At 42.7% G+C, this 21837-nt stretch overlaps 1 protein-coding gene and 1 long non-coding RNA gene across 4 annotated transcripts in view; both read right to left on the reverse strand.

Annotated features, from left to right (window-relative positions):
• Positions 1-2556: 2556 nt before the first annotated feature.
• Positions 2557-6292, reverse strand: LOC136556837 (uncharacterized). The gene is made up of 2 exons (XR_010783707.1): positions 5892-6292; positions 2557-3872 (listed from the first exon to the last, which is right to left on the reverse strand). It is a non-coding gene; the product is annotated as an uncharacterized lncRNA (long non-coding RNA).
• Positions 6293-8839: 2547 nt separating this feature from the next.
• The window catches only part of LHFPL3 (LHFPL tetraspan subfamily member 3), a 234611-nt gene continuing 221613 nt past the window's right edge, over positions 8840-21837 (reverse strand). For all 3 annotated transcript variants that reach the window (XM_066550853.1, XM_066550855.1, XM_066550854.1), the window contains one exon: positions 8840-11539. In XM_066550853.1, the coding sequence (XP_066406950.1) occupies positions 11511-11539 (29 nt within the window). In that variant the 3' untranslated portion in view covers positions 8840-11510. The remainder of the gene's footprint in view (positions 11540-21837) is intronic.

Here is a 21837-nt window from a genome sequence, read left to right on the forward strand (position 1 = left end):
TTAAATCAAGTAAGTCCCCTTCCTTCAGTTTAAGTTGCTTTTCCCAAGTCATGACTCCTCCTCTCCCTCCTAACTCTTTTTTGACTCTTCCCCTCCTTCCCAACTTCTCTGTGGATGTTAATGCTCTCAGAGGAGTCACTAGCTGACCCTGTATACTCTTCCTAATTGCCAGTTTCTAACAATCATGACTTTTTAAATGTAAGTGGCAAACTCCCTTCTGTGAGCCCCATGATAGTCTCTCCAAGTCCTGGCAGGGAGGTGCAGGGAAGAATTAGAGGCAATTCCTCTGTGAATAACAGCAGGAAGATTTGCTCAAGCCTGTCTTTCAGGGCTGTCTGGGTTTTACATGCTGTGATACACAGTCTTTGTACACATACCACTGCACTTAGAAATGCCTTGATCAAGGCCAAATATTGCTTTGCTGAAAATCTTGATTCAAAACTTGAAATGGAGGCAGCTTGCTTTGTACTAACAATTAATGACCATCCTACTTACACATTTTTGTCATATTTATTTGAGCAGCTTCAACTTCTACATGTATGGAAGGCTTTGTTGTCAGATTAAAAACCTCTGCAGTCAAAGTCATCTTTCTTCCCTGTCTCAGGTAGCACTTACAGCTGACTCATCTGTGTCTGACTCACCTGATGGCACAGCAGTTGATTTCAGGACAATCCTGAGAATGGACAGTCAACTAGAGGTAGGAAACTTGGGACACTGCAGGCAGAATCATGAGTGGAGGTGGTGTTGTTCTAGGAGGAGCTGCCATTCCCATAGCTAGATGAGAGATCCTGCTGTGTCTTGGGAGCAATGGGCACATCCAGTGCATCCTGCTGAGTGGTCAGACTTGTCCAGTACAGTCTCTGCATGTTCAGTGGTCTTAGTGGTCACACAGAGATGGACTTCACAGCAAGTGTCCTTCATGTCTGACACATGAGGTGTTTTGGACCATCTGTGCAAGTGCTGAGTGGGTTGTCCAGGCTATGCACAGTGTCACCATTGTGACAGGATGTACCAGACTTAACTCTGCACACACAAGTAGGGTGCTTGAACAAAGTATGTCAATCCACTACAGGCTTCCCTTTCAGGCCCCAAGCTGGCGCTCCTCAATGCATTTTGGCATCATAGAGTGGGTTGAACCAGCTCAGTGGTGAAGCTGTCTGTGCACATAGACAGGCACCAGTATTGGTACTGGAGAGGTGATGGGAGCAGGCAGGGGCAGGCAGGGCTGCTCCTCTTGACAGCAGCTTATGCTTAGATTGACATAAGCCAGCCATGGCACCAGATTCTCAGTGATTCATCTGGGATTTTAGCATCTTGGATAACTAAGGTAAAAATGTGGCTGAGGCTCATGCTTTGATGAAGCTGATGAAAACTTGAGTCCAGCAGACAAATTGCTGCTTCTGTTGGTAAAGAGGGCATAACTGGGATACTGGGACATTTGGTAGTTCCGATGGAGCTGGCCTGGACACAGGGTGGAATAATCCATGCCACAAGAAAGAACCAGGATCACCAAACTGTGGGGCAGGACATATGTGGAGGCAGAAACTACACCTGGTTTGAGTAATGTATCTGCTGATCTTCTCCTAGTTAAACTTTCTGACCAGTCCCAAGAGAAGGATCCTACTGATCTCTCACAACTGTAGCATACCAAGTACATAGTTTTTTCTAGTAACACATTTGGTCCTTAACTCAGGCACTGAAATCCTGGGTTTCCCTGGATTCTCTGTCTCTTCCTTCTGTGATGACTGCAAAACCTTTACAAAACTGCAGCATATCAGTGTCTTTGACTGGATCCTTGACTTTGGGGTTTGAAGGTATCACTGAGCTTCTCACGTAACAACGTAGTGTGCAAAATATTCATCTTCGTTTGGGCTCTGGAATACTCTGTCTTCAAAAATACTTCTCCTCCCTTGTCCTTCTGGAAAGTAATTTCCCTTTACTTCCTGTTGTATTAAATAAATCTCTTTGCTTAAAAAGGGACTAACAATCTGGCATCTGGGAGAGAGAAGACAAAGGAAAGACAACAAGTTGAGTGCTGGACTGTGAGTCAAAAGCTTCATCTGTAAAATCCTAACATGGAAACATGCTGAAAAAAGGAGGGAACGGGAGTGAGAACTGGGAAAACTGCTTCAGGGTGTTGTTTTCTGGCACAATGCCCAGCAGGCACTGCCCCAGCCAGCTCAGACCTGGAGCCTGTTTTCCCTGCTGTGTGCTGCCTGCGTCATTTTCTGGCCTGGGACGACATCTGGCTGGCATATTCTTTTCCACACCCCTGGAGGAGTGCTCTTTCTAGCTAGTTACTGCAGTGCTTGGCATTAAAATACAGTGAATTAGACTACAAAGTAGCATAAGATCAGCTTAAAAATAATGAGGCTTAAGTGCAGTTGAACTTTGAGTACTTTTGTTTGCCTTCTGGGTTAAAAAACTTTCCAATATATGATGTCCATGAATTCTTGCATTTCACCTTGACTGTGAGTGCTCAGAAGTCACCTTAAGAATAGGAGAAAAACCACCAAACAAACCAAAACCACAAAAAACCCAACAAAATAAAACAAATAATGCATCCATATCTCTTTATTGAGAAGTCCAGGATAAATTATTTGGGTTTTCAGTGTAACTGAATAACTAGTGTTTATTACAAACTCTCAATTAAAAAAATAGGGTAATTAGCAATAGAAAGTAGAAGGGAGATGGTGGGAAGATAAAATTCACAGAAATGGGGAAGAAGACTCATTACCTTCAAGAGATTGTTCAAGTCCAGTAAGAAGCAGGGGCAGTGATGATGTAACACCCCACAGTTGTCTCCATATTTTGAGTACTTTCCCAGTGTCTGGAAAGACTTCTCCCACTAGCAGACAGGTGTCCTAGATGAACAGAATTCACAGTCTGGAAACAGGCACCACTGACTGTAACACTGGTCTTCTACACCACCAAGCCAGCCTGTGTGCTCCTACATCCACCAAATTATACCAGCACAGGGAACTTGGGCTTATCTTTTTTCACTTTCTTCTGGGTTTGAGCAGCACCTTTGCATAACAACGTGTTCCAGGTTTCACTGACGACCTGTTGCAAATCTTCCAATGTAGCCTAGCAATGCAAACAATTTTCACAAAACCTGGTGTTTTTATACAACATGGAGGAGAGGTACTGTGTGCTGGCAGAGTTGTTTAAGGTACTGTCCAGGTTGCAGGCACAGGGCTGGGTGCCATGTTAGCTCAACCTCATTTTTTCTAGCTGGGGAATTCTGGAGAAAACACAGCTACAAATGTGAGGGTTACACACCAATAATTTCTCTGTTGGTTTATATGGCTTTATTACTTCTCAACACAGTAATAAAGCTTTCTGGCTTTACCTCTTAGACGTAGAATGGATAAGCTTAGGTGAAATACATCCCTTCCAACTACAGCAAGAAAATAATTCAGTACCAATGACAAGTTAGCACTATTAGTACATTAAAATCTGGCCTCAGTGCACATGCCTATGAGTTAAAAACATACTGTAGGAAGATGGGAATGGTACGCTTTAAGAGTGTTGCCACACACATAGCAGCTGCTCTGATATCATGTGTCAGCATCTCCCCGTTGATATTTACTTAATTATTGATGCATTTGTGAGATTATTAAGCATTGGAGCAACCTGCCCAGAAACATCATGTGCTTTTCAGTGCTGATTTTTATGGGACCTGAATGGAGAGTGCCGTGACCCCATGGAGCAGGAGGTTGCACTAGAGGCCATCCAAAGCTGCTTCAGTGTGAGTATTCCTGCAGTACTGTGACTCCATGCTTCCCAGCCATGGATCTCAGGTTCTGAGATTCTTCCCTGCACTTTCCAGTCTATAAAAGTTCAGCTGAGGTTCTTCATTCTCTGTAATTCTTGTAAAAAGGAAAAAAAAATACAGAAAAACAGTAAAATGTGATGTGTTTGTGAAGTTTTTATGAGTTCTGAATACAGATATATATGTATTTTGCTTTTCTGCTTTAAAGGAGCCTATAAGGGTAGAGAAGCAGCAAAAAAGGGAAGGAATATATAAGGAATATATGATGACATATAGCATATATATAATATATGTTTAATTTGGTGACAGCTCTCCCTGTGAGTACAGAAGCACAGTCTAGAAATGCCTGGGAAATCTGAGTATCACCTGTGGTAGTTCCTCAGAGCTCAACACCAAGCAGTGACTCTTGTTCTGCAAAAGCAGCAGGCAGAGTTATTATTTAAGAGCAGGCATATTATTATTATTATTATTATTATTATTATTATTATTATTATTATTATTATTATTATTATTATTATTATTATTATTATTTACACTTCTGTATTAAGTGTGCTCACATACATGCAATGCCATGTTATTCAACAAATTCATTTTGAAGGCCCATTGTCTAAGGCCTCTGAGAAGACTTCCAGGTGCCTCAGTATGAAATACATGAAATGTGTGTGTGTGGAGATACTTTCTTATTGTTTTGGGAGCTTTTCTGCCAAAAATCCTGTCCCAAGCGTTGGCTTTGGACTTTTTCCAGTTTATTTCTCTGGGCTTTGCTGTATCCCCAGCCATTTCCTTCCTCAGGCTGTGCCTGTGTATGATACTCCTGCCTCTGGTTCCTGTTCTCCAGCTCCTTTGGGAGTGGTAAGGCCCTGGGGAGGCTGCACTGCCTTACCAGGCAGGAAGACTTTGTTGTTATTGGTATTCCTGCCACAGCCTGGGTCTCACTACACCCTCACAGCCTGCTTTTTCTCCTGATCAATGTGTTAATGGGTTCTAGAGTCCCTGCATTCTTCCTCTGGGATTAGGGGCTTTAGCTGCTCCCAGCCCTCAGCCTGGTAATCCATAATCAGATTTCACCCTTTTAGCATTTCTCAGAGCAAATGCTATCTAGGATGACCTAAATCTGATGTCTGTTCCTTTAGGGACCATCAATTTTCTATATTCTGTCACCTTTGAAGATGTTTATAGTTTCCTATTGCATGATCATAGCTCATCAATGCCACATTCAGTATCATCTCAAAGTCATTACTTCAGTAGCCTCCTTAACCTCTGCTTTTTCAGCTAGAGCAATTTGGAGGAATGCTGACCAGTTATGGTTGTCTCCTGGGTTTGACCTAAACTACCTAACTTTCCCATTCATTCTGGTGCCTCCTACTTCTGCTGTTCTGTCCCTCAATTCCATGCTCCCAAACACCACTCAGAGCTTTGATAGCTTGCTGCCTGCCTGGCTTATGCTGGAGCTGAGAGTGGATCTGCAGACAGCACCAAGCTGAGTGGTGCACTTGGCATGTCTGAGGGATGGGATGTCATGGGGAGGGACATGGACAAGCTCCAGAAGTGCACCCAGGGCAGCCTCATGAATTTCAACAAGGCCAAGGGCAGGGTCCTAGTGACAGGACAAGTGATAATGGCTTAAAACTGGTTCAGGTTGCCCAGAGATGCTGTGGGTGCTCCATCCCTGGAAGTGTTCAAGGCCAGGTTGGATGGGCTTTCAGCAGCCTGGTCTAATGGGTGGTGTCCCTGCCCATGGCAGAGGGCTGGAACTGGGTGATCTTTAAGGCCCCTTTGAACCCAAACCATTCTATGATTAAATGGTTCTTTGAGGGGGTAGATAGAAATTAGTGTCTGTCATATCTGGGAAATGCAGAAGCCTGCCCCTGGGAAATGTTGGGCACAATAGGTCTGGAAAATGCTTTTAAAATGTTAAGCAAAGTTCTCATCCACATTTACAGAGATAAAGCTTATTCTCCTCAGTCTTGAGAAATTAAAAAAAAAAAAAGTAGATGTTCTCAAACTTTGTATCAAACTTTATGCAATGTGAGTTAATATGGTGATGGTTTCATCTCTTGGATTTTGCCCCGTTTCTGGAAGCCACGGGAGGTAAGGCGTGCGCTGGTTTTGTTACCTTGATCTCTATGGAGGTTAAATGCAAAGCTGCCTTTGAGTAACCAGCTCCCGAGGACGACGCCGCAGAGGCTGCTGCGCCATTAGATGGCAGCACAGATAAGGACAACATCCATCGTGCCTGGTGCTGCTCCAGGAAAGCCTCTCCACTGCTTTCAGCATCCCCAAGGTACCTTGTGGGTGAAGAATTTTCACATTACTTAAAGCAAGATAAATTGAAGCCTGTAAATGAGGATTTTCATATTGTATCAAAGCATATAAAATAAAAATTACCCCCTGTCCCCAAACAGTGATGGCATGTATTAAGCCTGAATTTCTTTCTGAATTATTTTATTCATTATCCTTCTCAAGCATACATAAATTCAGCTATATTGACTAAAACAGCTCCTTTCTTGATGACATGTATAGTAGCTTATCATCCAAATGCTCTTCTATAAAGCTCTGGCACCAACCATCTCAGCTCATGGCCTCAGGAGCATAATATTTTACATTACTTTCTGTTGTCATTTGAGAAACTCTACAAATACAGCAGCCACTTAGTAGACCCTCAGAATATTCCAGGGGTACTTCAACTAATTTCATTTCTTTAATGGAAAAAAAAAAATCGAAGCAAATGGAGAGGAGAACTAATTTTGCTTTCCAGACTGAATATCTAGCTTATTACTAATTTTGCATTGTGCTGGCTTAGAGTTATATAAAGGAGAATCAAGGTGCTGATTGCATACCTGTAAGCCTGACATTTGTGCTGACATTTGTGCTGACATCCCAGAGTCTTGCCTGATATCTTGTGTGAAAGCTTGAGAGTTGTCAAAGTGATGAAGTTCCTGGTTTTTGCTATGGCAGAGCAAAATTCCTACCTTCCTGAGCTGGGATCTGACAGGGGAATCCTGGGTCTGTGTAACTGGTAATGTGGCTGATGACCTAGAGCACCTTCTGGTGTTAAACTGTGGAAATACTTTTGAAAATATGTGGCAGTCATGTCAAAGAGACTTGATCCTAGCATATAGGATTTTGACTAGCTTTATTTCACTTTTCCCCTAAGAAATTACTAACAATAATATATAATTTTGCTTATTAATAATCCTAACAGCTATATTAGGCTAATATAAAGCTAACTTGTGCTTGGCAAAATAAGGAGTAATAATCTGTGTTGTTACACTAATTTAAAATTGGTTGGTGGAGGTTAATTCAGCCCCAGCTCCCAGCTTTTTGGAGCATTTTCACTTCCAGGCTGTTTTCCCAGGTGACTGAGCTGATGCTCAACCTTGGAGGCTGGTCATATGCTGGTGATCTCAGGAAGTGCTTTGCAGCAACTTTTGGAGCTGTTTCAAAAGGGGAAGAACTTTGGAGTGTCTCATAGGCAGTTAGGGGCCACATCTCTTGGGGGTTGATGACCATAATGTGTCTGCTTATACTTTTTTCCCTGGAGATTTTCCTCTTGCAGAGGCAATACTTCTCTCGTCACTTTTGAAGTGGAAAAGCTGTGTAACTGCCCTCCCCATCTCCCCCCACCCCCTCATGGGGTTATGAGACTATCTGGAAGAAAGGAAGGATATATCACTTTACTTTTTAAAATGCAAGAGACATTTCAGAAGGCAAAGGCATAAAGTAACTCTAAGCAAAAATTTAAGAGAGACAGATGGGTAATAGAAAGCATCACATCAGTATTGGATCACTGCAAGCTTTGGCTTTGTGTTTTCAGCACCATGACACAAATGTTATTTGATCTAAAGGGAAGAGAATGGATTTTTAAACTACATATTCTACCTTCTGCAGAATTCCAGGCCTTCTGTGAAAGTCTCTGCTCAAATAATTAATGTAGGCTGCTGAGGATCACAGACCAAGGTGGAATGGCTGCAAGCATGCCTAATGTGTGCATGTACTGCCAGCTACTCCAACAGCAGGCAAAGCCTTTCCATTCTGTATAGAGCTCCTTTGGAAGGAGAAATGTGTAAATCTCTTGACTTCAGCACATGGGGGAAAAAAAGTGTTCCTTTCTGGCACTACCTCAGAACCTATTCAGCATATGGCTGTCTTTTCAATGTGTAAACTAGTTAGGACAAATCTGGGGTGGGTTTTTTATTTACTTTAAACTGCCTAGATCTTATTCCATTTCAAATCCTCAGAGAATCAGATGAAACTACTAAAACTTTTAAATGTTTGAAGGATATCAAACTAGCAGTGAAAACACACAGAAAGCTGCTGGGCCCAGCATTACATTTTCCTCCCTAAACCAGGGAAAGATGTATAGTGTGAGGGAAGCTGATCCATTACTGTAATTGAAATGTGCCAGAGCCTGGCAGTTTGGGCATAATTAGACCCCGGTCACAATAATTTCTAGATCATCTCCAAATGCAGAAACTGCTGCATCAGCACCATGGAGGCAAATCCAGCATCTTTTTGACAAGGAAATACTTACCTCCTGTTGGTGCAAACTGGAATGATGTGACAGCCCCTGATGGCTCCAGTGTAGCTTCATGTGGTGAAATTAGGGGGTGATCAACTTCTGAGCTTTACTGTGTCATCCAAATCACTTGTTTGGGAATTCCAATTTATTTATAAATAACTGAAATACATTGCCCATAAAAATGAACAGCATGCTACAAACCTGGCAGTTCTCTATTTAACCATAATTAACTTAGAAATAATTTACACTCTTCTTTCTCTTACTATAAACCAAGTTTTATAGCAAACAGAGTAATTAGGAACTTTATATTGTTGCCCATTTATGGCTAGGTAGCCAGGTACCAGAGGGTGGAGATGACTTACCAACAGGGTTCTCCTAGGAATTTGACCCATGAATACAAATCCCTGCACTCGTTAAGGGATCTGATTCTGCCTGGACTTGACATACCTGAGGGACCTCTGTAAGTACAGATGTGAAGGAGATGTCCAGGCTTGTGTTTAGGAGAGCAGTGATCCCAACAACAGCTGCTCTTATCACAGATGAGCTGGAGAAAAGCACTATCACACTTTATTTTAGTATGCTACAAAAGTCTTTGTTGAACTTTATTAGGTACTTTAATACCAAGCATACTTTGAAGTAACAAAAATTATTATTATTACTTTTACAGAAAATCAGGTATTTCAACAGTTTTCTTTACAGTTTTTTGACTTAAAAAGAAATTACAATTGACAAGTTACAATGGAGTGGGATGGGAAGGTGATAACATTTAAAAAGATAAGACATACTATTCTTACTGAGTCAACATTTAATGATGTACATCCTGGTATGTCTCTCCCTTCTGACTGTGTACAAATTGTACGTATTCACTGAGCTGCCCTGGCAGGGTTGTGTTGTCTTGTGATGGCACTTCTTTTGCAATGTTTGTGTGTATTTAGAAAGGGCTTTTACATTACAACATCACCATGATCCTAAACAAAATAATATAATACAATACAGAGAAACCCTGTTTTGGTGATTTCTGTCACAGCAAAAGTGCCATGACTGCAATAATGTGGGATAGAGGTAAACTCAAGGAGCAAATGAAGATGGAGATATGAGAGCACATCCAGATAACAAACCCTTTCACAGGCTTTGAGGTGTGGGTGTGGTTGTGAGCCAACAAGAGCAGAGAATGAGGATGGGCTTCACTGAGACACCACTTAACAGGGACTCCTGAATACATCTGGCCCCTGAGGATGTGCATTTTCCAGCTGACACTGGTTGGACTAACCAGAGGTTAAAAACCTGTCTGAAGTGGGCCCTTAAATGAGTTTATGCTGCCTCATGTGTGAACTACTTGGTTTTTACCTTCCATCCCCTTCAGGTCAATAGCAGGTATGGGGAAGATGTTTATGGTGATTGACTGATTTGGGTGGGGTTTTTGACCAGCTAGTCCTGGTCCTTTAGAAGTCAGAAGAATTTTCTACATCCAGTTACAAGCACAGTTTCAGATTTAAAAAGTTATTTTTTTTTAAATGCTGCCCAGATTCACACATGAATTTACTCGTCTGACATCCAAGTGAAGTCAGTGCCACATTGGTACCCTGGTAGTTAGATAGAAAAGTTATCCCATTCCCTGTATTTGTTTACTGGCAGTTTGCTTAAAGATAATTTTTCTTTCAAAAGTAAAATAAATTTTTTGAGATTCATGCACTAAATTATGGAATAATTTTTGTTGTGCAGTCAGTAGTTAAAAAGCAGTTTTAACTTATGTTTTCCTCATGTCTTCAGCATTTTGCATTATTTGGGATCAACACTAGCAATTAATTATTATTTTAGCCATTTCCCCTGAAAGCCAAAGAATGAAGGAACAGGCTTTAAAAGGCCTGAAGGAATCAGCACTGGAGTGCCCATTTTGCTCGGGATTAATCCATGATACACAGGAGAACCTGGAGGCACGTAGGGAGCGACATGCTCATGGCCAGTCCCGAGCCAGGGTTAGAGAGGAGCAGAGGGGGAGTCCTTGCCTCCCTCTGCTGCTCTGTGCCTGGTGCTTTGCATCCAGGCCTTTCACCAGGAGCTCCTTCTGTGCCTTCTCCTGTTTTACTTCTCAGTGGCTTCTGGAACTGAGTGCGCCCTTTGGGACCTGGGGGGGGAAAGAGTTCTCTGCCAGTGCCCCGGGGCTATTTGCATCCAGGCCTCCTCACATGGCTATTTGCAAGATGCATTTGCTTACTAGTCTGTTAATTTTTGTATTGAGTTTAAACTCAGGGGTTTACTGAGTTGCATTGAGTTTAAACTTAAGGCCAGAAGGTCTCATTAGATCGCCCTGTCTGATTGGCTTTAGTGTGGGCCAGAGAGTGTCAATCCACAGCTGTATGGCAGAACAGGGGAAAGGAATGCCCTTGAAGTGAGCAGCAGTGGGTTACATTTAAGGGGTAAATTACTTTCTTCTATTAAAAAAGAAATCAAGGGCTTTTATTTTGTCACTTCAAATACAAACAATTCTATGCATCTTGGGAAGTTATAGCATTATGATACTCAGTCAGACATACCTTATAGTATATATGCTTCATAGAACTAGAATATAGGTCAGAAATAATTTTTGAGTCTTAAGTTTGTTACAGACATATTAATTGGAACACGTATGCAGTAAAAATTGAGAAGCTTTACAGTTTTAGTCAACTTATTATACAGTGAAGTAAATGAAGTGCAGCAATGTAGCAGTAAAAGTTATGCTTTTTCCACTAGGTGATGGAAACATTCAGAGTCTATAAATGCTAATTTAAGAGAGATGTCCTAACAGCTTCTTGGCTACTGGGATAGGAATAGTCTGAAGTTAACTGCCTCTCTACTGTGAAAGGTTTTAAAGCTTTTTGCTTTCCGTCCGAATAAAAAAAATGACATTTACAAACCTCTTCAATGCATATATATTACATAAGTTTATCTAGCAACAACTACACCCCTTTTAATTTATTCCCCAAATGTGACTTTTCATGCATGTCTTCTGGATGCTGAATTCAGCAACAGTTTCTAATGAGCTGGTGTGTAATCCATGATTGCATTTCTCTTCTGAAATCACTTCCATGTCTGGCTGATCTATGTTTAGAAGGTGGTGCTTATCCATCAGGCATTTTTGCACTTGTCAGCATTCTTCTCTGTTGGAGGCCCTTTCCCAAGCTTCTTCCCATTTTAATGTTGATGTACAAAAGCTGTTATTCATTTGTTTTGTGCTCATTCTAGTGAGGATTGGCTTAGTAGGACTGTGCAAAACAGAGAAAAGAGAGAAGCTGGTTTACTGCCAGCAAACACAAAAATGTTCACTCTGTGCTTAGCTTAGAGCAAGCCTCTGACCAATATTCTAATGCACTTCATTATATGTATTTCCATTTGCCACAAAAAGTGAAAAATTTAATCTGTAGGTAGGATTTGTAATCTGAAATTCTCAAAAATAATTTTTCATCAGCTATTTGACACAAGAAGTCAAAATAATGAGATTATTTCATCTAAAGTTTGAACAATATGAAAATAAAGATACAATGCATATGGGGCAAGAATGACATTTACCAGATGAATACCATGAATTGAGTTAAAATCCTGACATTTCTGTTCCATATCAAAAGCTCCTTTCCCTCGAGGACACAACCCACATTTGCAAACACGATAAAATAATACCTTGTGGTAAATTTCAAATGAGGACAGATGTGTGGGGGTGTTTTCAAATCAAACTTTCTCTTAAAATCTAATTCTCACTGCCCAGGTTCCACGTACTTAAGGGGAGCTGCATACAGGGAGGGGACAGGGGCACGGGGCCTGGGAGCAGGGTGACAAAAGCTCCCCCTCCTTGCTGCAGGTGACAGCCCCCGAGCTGGTGCTGCAGGGGACACCCCTGGAGCTGGGGCTCAATGAGCAGATCTGTTTGCAAGTACCCACGCACAGGCAAAGGTGGAACCCTGGCTGCCCCAGCATTCGGCAGTGAGCAGAAGGTTCTTGCACCAAATGAACTCTGCCAGTTCACCATTAGCTAGGCTGTCTCAGACCCCTGAGACCAAACCATGAGGTCCTTTGTCAGGCAGCCTCTCCACTGCCTCCTGTGAAAGGGTCACTGCTCAGGGAGTCTTACAAAGCCACATCCTGGGGCAGAGGATGGCCAACGTCATCACAACCCCAGCTCCTGTATCGTAACACAGGGGCCTCTGCAAGAGACTGCCGGAATGCAGAACTAGGGGTAAATCACAGGTTTTGTCACAACAAAAGAAAAAGAATGAATTTCATTGTGAAATGAAAGCAAACAAAGAATTTCAGGACTAGAAACACTTAAAAATATTACTGTAAGAAGACTGAAATATTTCATCTCCTCCCCCCATATTACACTTCTTCCATTCCCTCAAATTCCCTACACCCTTGACTCTTGTGGTCACCTTGGCCTGCAGGTAATTCACCCACAGACCCAGAGAGTGTGGTGCCCCAGGGCAGGATACCCAGACCTTAAAGCCTGGGGTGGTGGTACCAAGAACCAGCAAGCCTGGTGGTGGCAAACCCTTCTGCCATGGACCTTGGATGCCTGTTTCCCCATCAGCTTCCGACAAATTGACATTTTTCAAGCACAGAATTTTCGGAGGAAAATTCTGGACTTGTTCAGCATGTATCTATATCCAGATTTATTTTACAAGACACTGTTAATTGATGTTGCTGAGACTAGGAAGTAGCAAATAAGTATGTAAGAAGCATAATGTGAACTAGGGAGGGAACTGAAAAATTAAAAATGGGTCAGTTTTGTTTGTGTTAAAAAATTAATATGAAATATAATATTCACTGTGGTAAAAACATTTTTATCATAGGAGTATGTAATGGGATGGTAGTTTCCAATTGTAAAAAAAACCTTGCAATTCATACCTCCATGAGCTTCCTTTTACCCTTTGAAACATGTAGCAAAAACGAAGGATAAAGTGTGGATGAGAAATGAAAATAGTTGTGATAAATGAAACCTATTAAAAATGGTCTGAATCTGGAACTTTGGTGAATTTCATAAATGTGGTTACTAATGTTATTAGTGTGGTAATTAGTAATATAGGTAAACAGCACTACCAAATAAAGTGAATGAAAAAGTGCCTGAGCCTCTAATCTGTTTATTTTCTAAGTGAGATAAGGGTTTGTGAGCCTCTTAAACAATCCATATTTGGTGAAACTGCAATCTGGAGAGAGATAACTTTGTGTGGTGAGGAATACGTGCCCTGATGATCCTAGGAACAATCAATGCTTAACAGAACTGAATGAGCCATTTCTTTCAATTATTTTTAATCATAATTTCATGGATGTTATTCAAACCCCTAACATTGCTTATTGGATTTCCAGCAGCACTCAGAGTTTCAGCAGTAACATTCTAAGACCTTCATTAATTCTTTGGACAAATTTTGCACGCAGGTGTTATACACATGGAAATGAAATTTAACAAATGCCATAGGTGCCTAGTTGACAAGACATAAATAAGTTATTCACATGCAACATCTCTCAGTCTGTTTTGTATCACACCATGGGCTTTTGAAGTTTGTTTTCTTAGAGCTACTTACAGTGCTGCTGCCAAGAAATCAGTTAATGAAAGCAGTTCTTCATGGAAGCTGTATTACCCAACCACCCAGGTGCTCTGCTCTTAAGTTCCCTATTTAAAGTCTTTAAAGGCTGCCTGTTAGGCTGACCTCACCACAACGGGGTTACTGCTTATAATTGACACACTCAATTAGGGCAATCGCTTCTGCTGACTGCAGAGCTGGGGTATAGTCAGCCTGGAGGGATTTACAGCATTTTAGTGTTTATGTACATTTCAGAAAGAGGACACTGAGGTTTGTTTGTGGTAAACATGAATCACAGGGAGATTTCCAGGTTGCTCCCTGACAAGGTGTAAAAGACATGCTGAATTTCAGATGGTCCCTTCCATGCTGTTACTGTAAAGTCAGTAAAATGAACAGTAAATACAGAGAGAAAGGCAGACCTTCTAGGTTTGGGTATATATTGCCTCAGAAACCTTAACACTTTACATCACTAATTGTCACCAGCCATATTGAAATGATCTTTGCCATGTATTTGACTGGTATCTAGAAAATAACACCTTTCCAAGTGTTCATCTTTTATTGCTGACTCCAAACACACAGAACTGCTTTGCTAAAGAGCAACTGGCATTTGTGGTGACACCAAAATTGGTACAGCTACAAAACCACATCAGCTGGCAGAAAGCCATGGGTTAATGAAGTACCAGAGATTTCCTCCCAGGACCTCCACAGGATTCCTCCAGCCTAAACATCATCTCTGCTGAATGCTTGCACTGTGGGAGTGTACGGGAGGCGATGAAGGATGAGAGAAACATTGATTCTGAAGCTCTGCAATTGAAAATAGACATGCTGAGGCACCTTGGATAACACTGCTGTCTGGGCTGTAGGCCAAAAAAAATTGGACAAGTTCAGTTTTAATGAGGTGTTGGAGTTCTCACCTTTCTGCTTATAGAACCACAGAATCATTAAGGTTGGAAAAGACCCCTAAGACCATCAGTTCCAAATGCTAACATTGCACTTCCACATTCACTCCTAAACTGTAACTCCAAGTGCCACATCCACACATCTTTTGGACACCTCCAGAGACAGTGAATCCAAGACTTCTCTGGGCAGTGTGTTCCAGTGTCTGACAACTGCTTTGGTGAAGAAATTTTTCCAAATATCCAATCTAAACCTTTTCTGGTGCAACTCAAGGCCATTTCCTGTCAGTTGTTACTCTGGAGAAGAGACCGACCCCCACCTGGTGACAATCTCCTTTTTGGGAGTTGTAGCATGGTAAATTCTCCCCTGAGTCCCCTTTTCCCCAGGCTAAACATCCCCAGCTCCCTCAGCTGCTCCTCAAAGGACTTGTGCTCTGGGCCCCTAACCAGCTTTGTTGCCCTTTTTGGACACACTGATCTGGGTCAGCTCCTTATAACCACAGGTAGATGGTTTTGTTGCTTACATCAGGGTTGGTGAAGTGCTAAGTGTGTTAAAACTCCACTTGTAGCCACTGCAGCCTAAAATTCAAACAGGAACATGTATTCATGGCCTGGACAATATCCAGGTGTATATAATTAAAAGTCATGAAAGGCAGATAGATGCCTAGCTGCACAGGGCAACCAATGACCCATTATCTCTTATTTCCTTGAAGATAGTCTCTTTAGAACACATAACAAGGCCAGTCTGAGTGGCCTGAGAGAATTATTTTATTTTTCATGTTATGAGAGAGAGGATTTATGTATATTCCCATTTCCCTACCCGCTGTGGGTGCCTTTTCCCTCTTGATGCACTGAGCATCCTTTGCCCTGGCCTTATGGGGAGATGCTTATCCATCACCTGGAGAGTGACCCTGGGGCAAATTGTGCTCTCAGTAAACAGCCAGGCACCAACTCAGGTCCTCTCCAAGATTCCTGATGATCCAAGCTGAAACTCTAGCATGTGTTTTGGAGAAGCTGTCCACAGATCATACTGGAAACAGCTGTATGGCCAGGAGGAGAAAAAATGGTGCACATTTACACATTACTGCCTACACCTGCACTGCAGCTGAGACACAGGAAGGAGGGTACAAGGCTGCCTGTGGAGATGGAAAGAAGAATGGACAGAAATTCCCCAACTGTTTTGCTAGCAGTGCTCTTTGAGTGTTTCACTGTTCAGCACCTTCTCCACAAAATGTGATTAATGACCTGTCCACACCAGAGCTGCCCAAGGAGTTTCCTCCTCTTCCTGGCAAACAAGCGGGCAGGATCTGGCTACTGCCTGCTCTGCCATCACTCACAGCTACCAAAGACTACCTGAAAGGGCAGGGGTTAAAGAGAATGCACAGTAAGCCTTGAGGAGTTACCAAAACTTTTACAAAATTTTGGAATTGAAATTGTGTGATGGTTTTGTCCATATGGCATTAGAGGAAAAACTCATCTGAGCAGAAGGTGTGTGAGCTTGCTCTTCTGCTGCAGCACTTCCTTGCAATAAAATAGAATTGAATCACATAAAAAAATGACAAGATTTTTCCTGATTCAGTATGCAAGCCCTCTGAAACCAGAGCTGAGTGGAACAGTGGGACTTATTCAATCTGCTGGGTGGTATCTTGCTCACCCTGTTAGTGGCAGCAGCTGAACTGCTGGGCATGGCTTGTGGGAAGTGTTTCTAGGACAGTAGGAAATGGTTTCAGGAGCATGCAGGAATTTTCTAAATGTGTGGCTCTGGTGGTTTTGCTGTCAGAAGGCTCAGTTCCTGGCTGCACAAGCACACTTCTAGCACGTGACAGGATGCTGGGGTGATGTGCTCCCCTCCACTGCTTCAGCCCTAACTACCAGTGGGGTCTGATGGCTGCATCCAGCTTTCTCTGGACTTTGGGGTGGGGTGGCAGCATGGTAGTCAAGGGCTGTCTGGAGTAGTGGGCTGCATGCCAGGATGTCCCCTTGAGGAGGGGATGTCACCTCTCAAGGTTACTCCTCAAAGCTGAGAGATTCCTCACTGCAACAGAGCCTTGGTAAGTGGTTAATAGCACACTGAACTTTGAAATCTTAGCTAAGTGATATAAAGGATTGATTGTGCAAATATAATCCCTTAGACATAAACCACTGAACTAGTCTGGGACTAGGACTGGATTCAGCCACACCTACACTTCTCTTTGAGAAGGGTTGAGAACACAAGGAAATTCTTTCTGAACCTCATGCTCAATGACAGGGTCTCTGGCAGTTTTGTCTACCCTTGTCCTCTATGCAGTAAATAAACAATCTTGCCATTGGATCTTGTTAAACCACCGTAGCATTTACCATTGAACTTTGTTAAATCACTGTTTTATATCAATAAAGTACATTGTTGCTTCTCTCTTGTATATTGCTGCTTCTCTCTTACAAGTGCAGTTGCTTCCATCCATGGCAGATGATTTCAGGGCCACAAGGGCAGTGATGGCTGAACAGACAGAATGCTGTTTTATTAGACATTGTTTTCTGAGAAGAAACAGAAAAATGTTGAAGGATCCAGTCAAGTCAATTTTGCTAGGTTTCCAGCATTGTGTACAACACACAGCTGGACAGAACTTTGCTGTCAACTTACAGGCTGCCATTCACAAGAAAAAACCCAGCACACCAGCAGACCTAAAGCTACACTCCTTGAATACTTAATGCACTCAGGAACTGTCCTACCCTCCCTGGCAGACTCTGGCCAATTCTTGTAGTTTTAAAATCCAATTCAATCTTACATTGTGTTTCCCCTCCTTTTTCTGTTGTATGTGATGACTGAAACATGACAGGAGGAAATGGATGTTGGTTCAGAGGCTGCAGACAGCATGCTGTGGGGGGAGAATCATGGAATCATTGAATGGTTTGGGTTGGAAGGGACCTGGAATGTCACCTCATTCCAACTCCCTTGCTGTGGGCAGGGACAACTTCCACTTGACCAGGCTGCTCAAAGCCCATCCAACATGGTCTTGAAAATCTCTGGGCACCTCTTGGCAACCTGTTCCAGGGCCTCACCACCCTCACAGTAAAGAGTGACACAGCAGGGATACATTATTTTCTGCCTTGTTTGATTTCTCCAGACAGATTGTTTCTTGAAGCTATTATGACAATAAGCAAGAGGCCCCAGGACTAAATGTGGTTGTCAAGAAGAATTGATCACAAAAAAGACATTGAGCAATGAAGTGTCCCCACCTTGTGCCAAGGTGTGAAAGGAGACATGGGAGAGAGACAAAGGGAAATTAAGTCTGAAGCCCAGAGTGGGTCAGGGCTGCCTAACCATTTGTGGTCTTGACTTCTTTAAATTCCTGTTTTCTTCCAGACAGAAATTTTGAGAAAGGTGAGAAGATGTTTTGGGCAGAGAGATCAGATAGAGGTTAGGCCTGGAGATGCATCTTACATAACATCAGCTCTCTCACAGTCAGACATCAGATGTGAGGCTCTAGGAAGTCCTTGGAGCAGGACAGGCCCCTTCTGGGGTGACTAATTTAATCTTAGGATGGTTCCCAGCATGGATGAGTGCTGTTGGCTTCTGTGGGTCTGTAGACCTGGATGAGATGGGAGGCCTAAATCTGAGATGGACAAAGCGAGGTATGTGAATCCTGCAGTTATAATTACCCTGCACAAAGTCATTAACTGCATGCATGGAAGAAGAGGGAAGCTGCTGCCCATGCATGGAAGATCTTCAGCCTGAAATATCAACCAAGTAGGCAGTTTTGTAACAAAGCCTGAAAGATTAGGCTGGTTTGTAACAAGCTATCAGAGACCTTGTGTGAGCACAGCTTGAGGATGGGTATTTCTGGTTCTTTTGGGATGTGCCATCGTGCACCAGGACTGCTTTCCTGGTGAGCAAATGGCTTTGCAAAAGCTGGGCCTGAGATTCCAGCCCCAGGTCAGGGAGGCTCAGTAAGATCAGTTAAATAGCTTGAGGACTGACTGGGCAGGGGTGCAAGCAGCAGGCCAGCCTGATGGGCATGAGCCAGGCTACATACAGCAGTCAGCTTGGCTCTCTTGTCAGTGATACTGTGCCTGAAGGAGCAGGTGAATTTTGACTGAAAATCTTGTGAAATGGGGCTAGAGTAGCTTAAAGAAGGCACCTTTTTAGAGCCTGACAGTTTTCTTATCTCTGAAAGACCCTACTTCAACTACTCCTAAATATAGCCAGGTGGCAGTGACAGGCTCTAAAACTCTGAATATGGGCAGGTTTCAAGCTTCCCTGCCACCCTTCCTAATCCCTGGCTTGGGTGGCTTTCCTCTGGTTTGAATGCAGCTCCAAGAATACAACATATGTGTATTTATTGGTGAGAAAGACAGAAGAGTGACAGACAGAGGGAATAGAGACCTATCCAAGGATGGATCAAGTTGTAGCTGTCATCTCTGTCATCTGCTGGCACCAGTCTGGGCTGGTGGAAGCAGGGCTCCCTTGGGTGATGGCTCTGCTTGCCATGCCTCACTATGAACAGCTTTTGGGTTCCTCATCTGGGCAGCCTGGTGCTCATGGCTGTTCCTCCAGGGCAGGCATCGCCATCCCCTGCTGCTGTCACACACAGTGAGTGTGCCCTGGACACGGGAGGAGGCTCTGTGTCTGCCTGAGGTGGGAACCAACACACTGGGGTGTAGAGATCAGATCCTGCTGAACAGTGGGCTGCCTTTTCCTCCATTTCAATATTTGCTTCTGTCACAAAAAGGAAGATTTTTATCATAATGAACAAACACAGCAAAAAGCCTCCTATTCTTTCTCCTAAAGAGTTTTCTTTTACTGTGGAACATCACAGAGATGCTCCTTCCTCTGGTGGTCCCTTTCCAGAAGGCTCATCAATTTGTCTTTTGTACTTGGTGGTGTTTCTGTCAAGTTTGGCATGGGAGTCACGTCTCAAGACAGGTTTGCTGGCATGGGAGATCTAGTATGTTGTTGGAAGAACTGGCAAGAGGCTGAAATGCCTTCATCAATAATGTCTTTCACATGAAGTAGCTTCCTGCTCTGTAGAGTTGTAGGCTCAAGTCAAGCAAAATCAGTCACTTGTTGTTCATCTATTTTTATTTCCTCCATGTGGTTTGCTGCAGTCTTTCTTTGCCCAGATGGTCAAATAAATTGCTGTCACTAAACAGGAGTCTCTGAACGGTGATTCCTAAACTCTTCCTGTTCTCTAACTGTTTAATGAGAAAATGTTTCACTTTCTTTATAGTCTGCCCATTTGCTGTAGCTGTTTTTCAGTTTCTCCCCTGGAACCCAGAGGATCTGTAGGTATTTTTGTTTGTTTCTCCAGCCTCCAAGCTGCGTGATCAGACTGCCTAAAAAGTTCTTCATTGTCTGTACTTTTAAACTGTTACAAACATTGATGTACTTGTTTACAGGGAGCTTCTCTGAGGATCCAGCCGTGTCAGTGAGGTATCTTGACAAGGTTTTGGGCATATCAGCGAGAAAATGTTTGGATTGGCATTTTACAACCTTTTGGTTTTTTTATTTTGTTAGTAACATTTTATATCTACCTTTAGTAGCATTATATCTTCCAAGAGTTTTCCTGTGCTAGGCAATGTTGGATGTTGACATTGGCACACTTTTTGGTTTGGGAAAACAAACCTTGGTGCCATTGGTACAAAGCTGTCCTTGTCTGGGCTGGGCCGTCAGGGCAGGCAGGAGGCAGAGCCCTGGGGGCTGCGGGTGAGCCCCAGCCTGGGGGAGCTCCTCACTGCCTTCACTGTGTGTCAGGCTGGCTGGAGCTGCTTTCCTGTGAGCACAGAGAGAGTGGGAGCTCAGCGCTGGGAGAAAGCCAAAATATTGAAGCAGATCCTGGAAGGTGCCAGCCAGGATCTCTGTGTAAGGAAGCTGCTACGATGGGGCTTATTTTAGTGGTGTGACAGAAATGGAGCTCTGCTCTTTTTTCAACAGACTGCATTTCTCCAGATGAATTCACAATTCATACAGTCAGTGTTTCCTCCTAACAGAAATGAAGAGGGCTCTGACAGTTCTCTGGTCATTCCAACATGACATTTCTGTGAATGAAATTGCCTTAAAAAAAAGCTGATTTTTTAAAATTTTAACATAATAACTAAAAGCTTGCAAGAAGTTTAAATAAAGAAAATAAGAAAAATATCAATGCTGATGAACCTTAAATGCTGCAGAATAATAAAAACATTTAAAATCTCTTTTTTTCTGTGTGTATGAAATGAATTCCCCTGTTCTTTGGCCAGTGCCAAAGCTGTGTGACCTGGGAACATGGCACAAATCCATGCTGAGCAAAGGCACATCCAAGGATTTCCAAAAGTTTTCCAAACTTTCTCTTTGTATGTACTTGTGCTGAAGGGAAGAGAGCATTTGATTAATAAATTGGGCTGGAACTGGGAGTGGGGCTCTGGCTTCAGGGGCTCACTATGGAGGGGAATGGTCCTGCAGCTGCAGGATTGGTCCAGAGCACCTCTGGGGCAGGGGCTCACCAAGGCTGTGCTGTGTGTCCTTCATCCTGCCACACTCCTCTCACACTGGTTGGCTGCTGTGATGTTGGGTCTCAACCAAAACCTGCTAATGAGCTGCAAATATTGATCCTGTTTGCCTTTGAGAAAGACACAGGTGCCAAGTTACATGTTTATGGGCAACAGAAAGATAATGATCTGGAGCAGCTTTGGTCTGAGATTTCAAATCTGCAGTTTGGTGATTAGCTTACCAAGCACAGGAATGTTAATTAACTGTCTGTATACTCTCTAGACAAATAGGAAGTGTTTGGAACTGTACATTATACTCACAGTTGTTTCCAAGGTATGAAATTACATGTTAAACTACTGAGAAACATCTCTGTGGGGTTAGATGATACTCTGCTAGAAGAGAGTCTGGATTTGGGAGTTGGCAAAGCCAGGGTCTAGGGAGAGGGTGAGTTTTTGGTGAATACCATATGTCATGAAAACGTGTCTGACATGTAGCAAGGACAATGTTCAATGCTCGTGGTCCTGAAGACATTTTTTTCTGTCATCTTCCTTTTCTTGCTCCAAACCAAACCCAATTTGTGCAGGCTTTGGACAATTTGTAAGGATTTATTATTGCTATTAATTTATATTATTCCCTTAAAAATTTTCTTGAGT

Source organism: Molothrus aeneus, chromosome 5 (assembly GCF_037042795.1).
Source record: "Molothrus aeneus isolate 106 chromosome 5, BPBGC_Maene_1.0, whole genome shotgun sequence".
In the NCBI taxonomy this organism is placed as follows: domain Eukaryota; kingdom Metazoa; phylum Chordata; class Aves; order Passeriformes; family Icteridae; genus Molothrus; species Molothrus aeneus.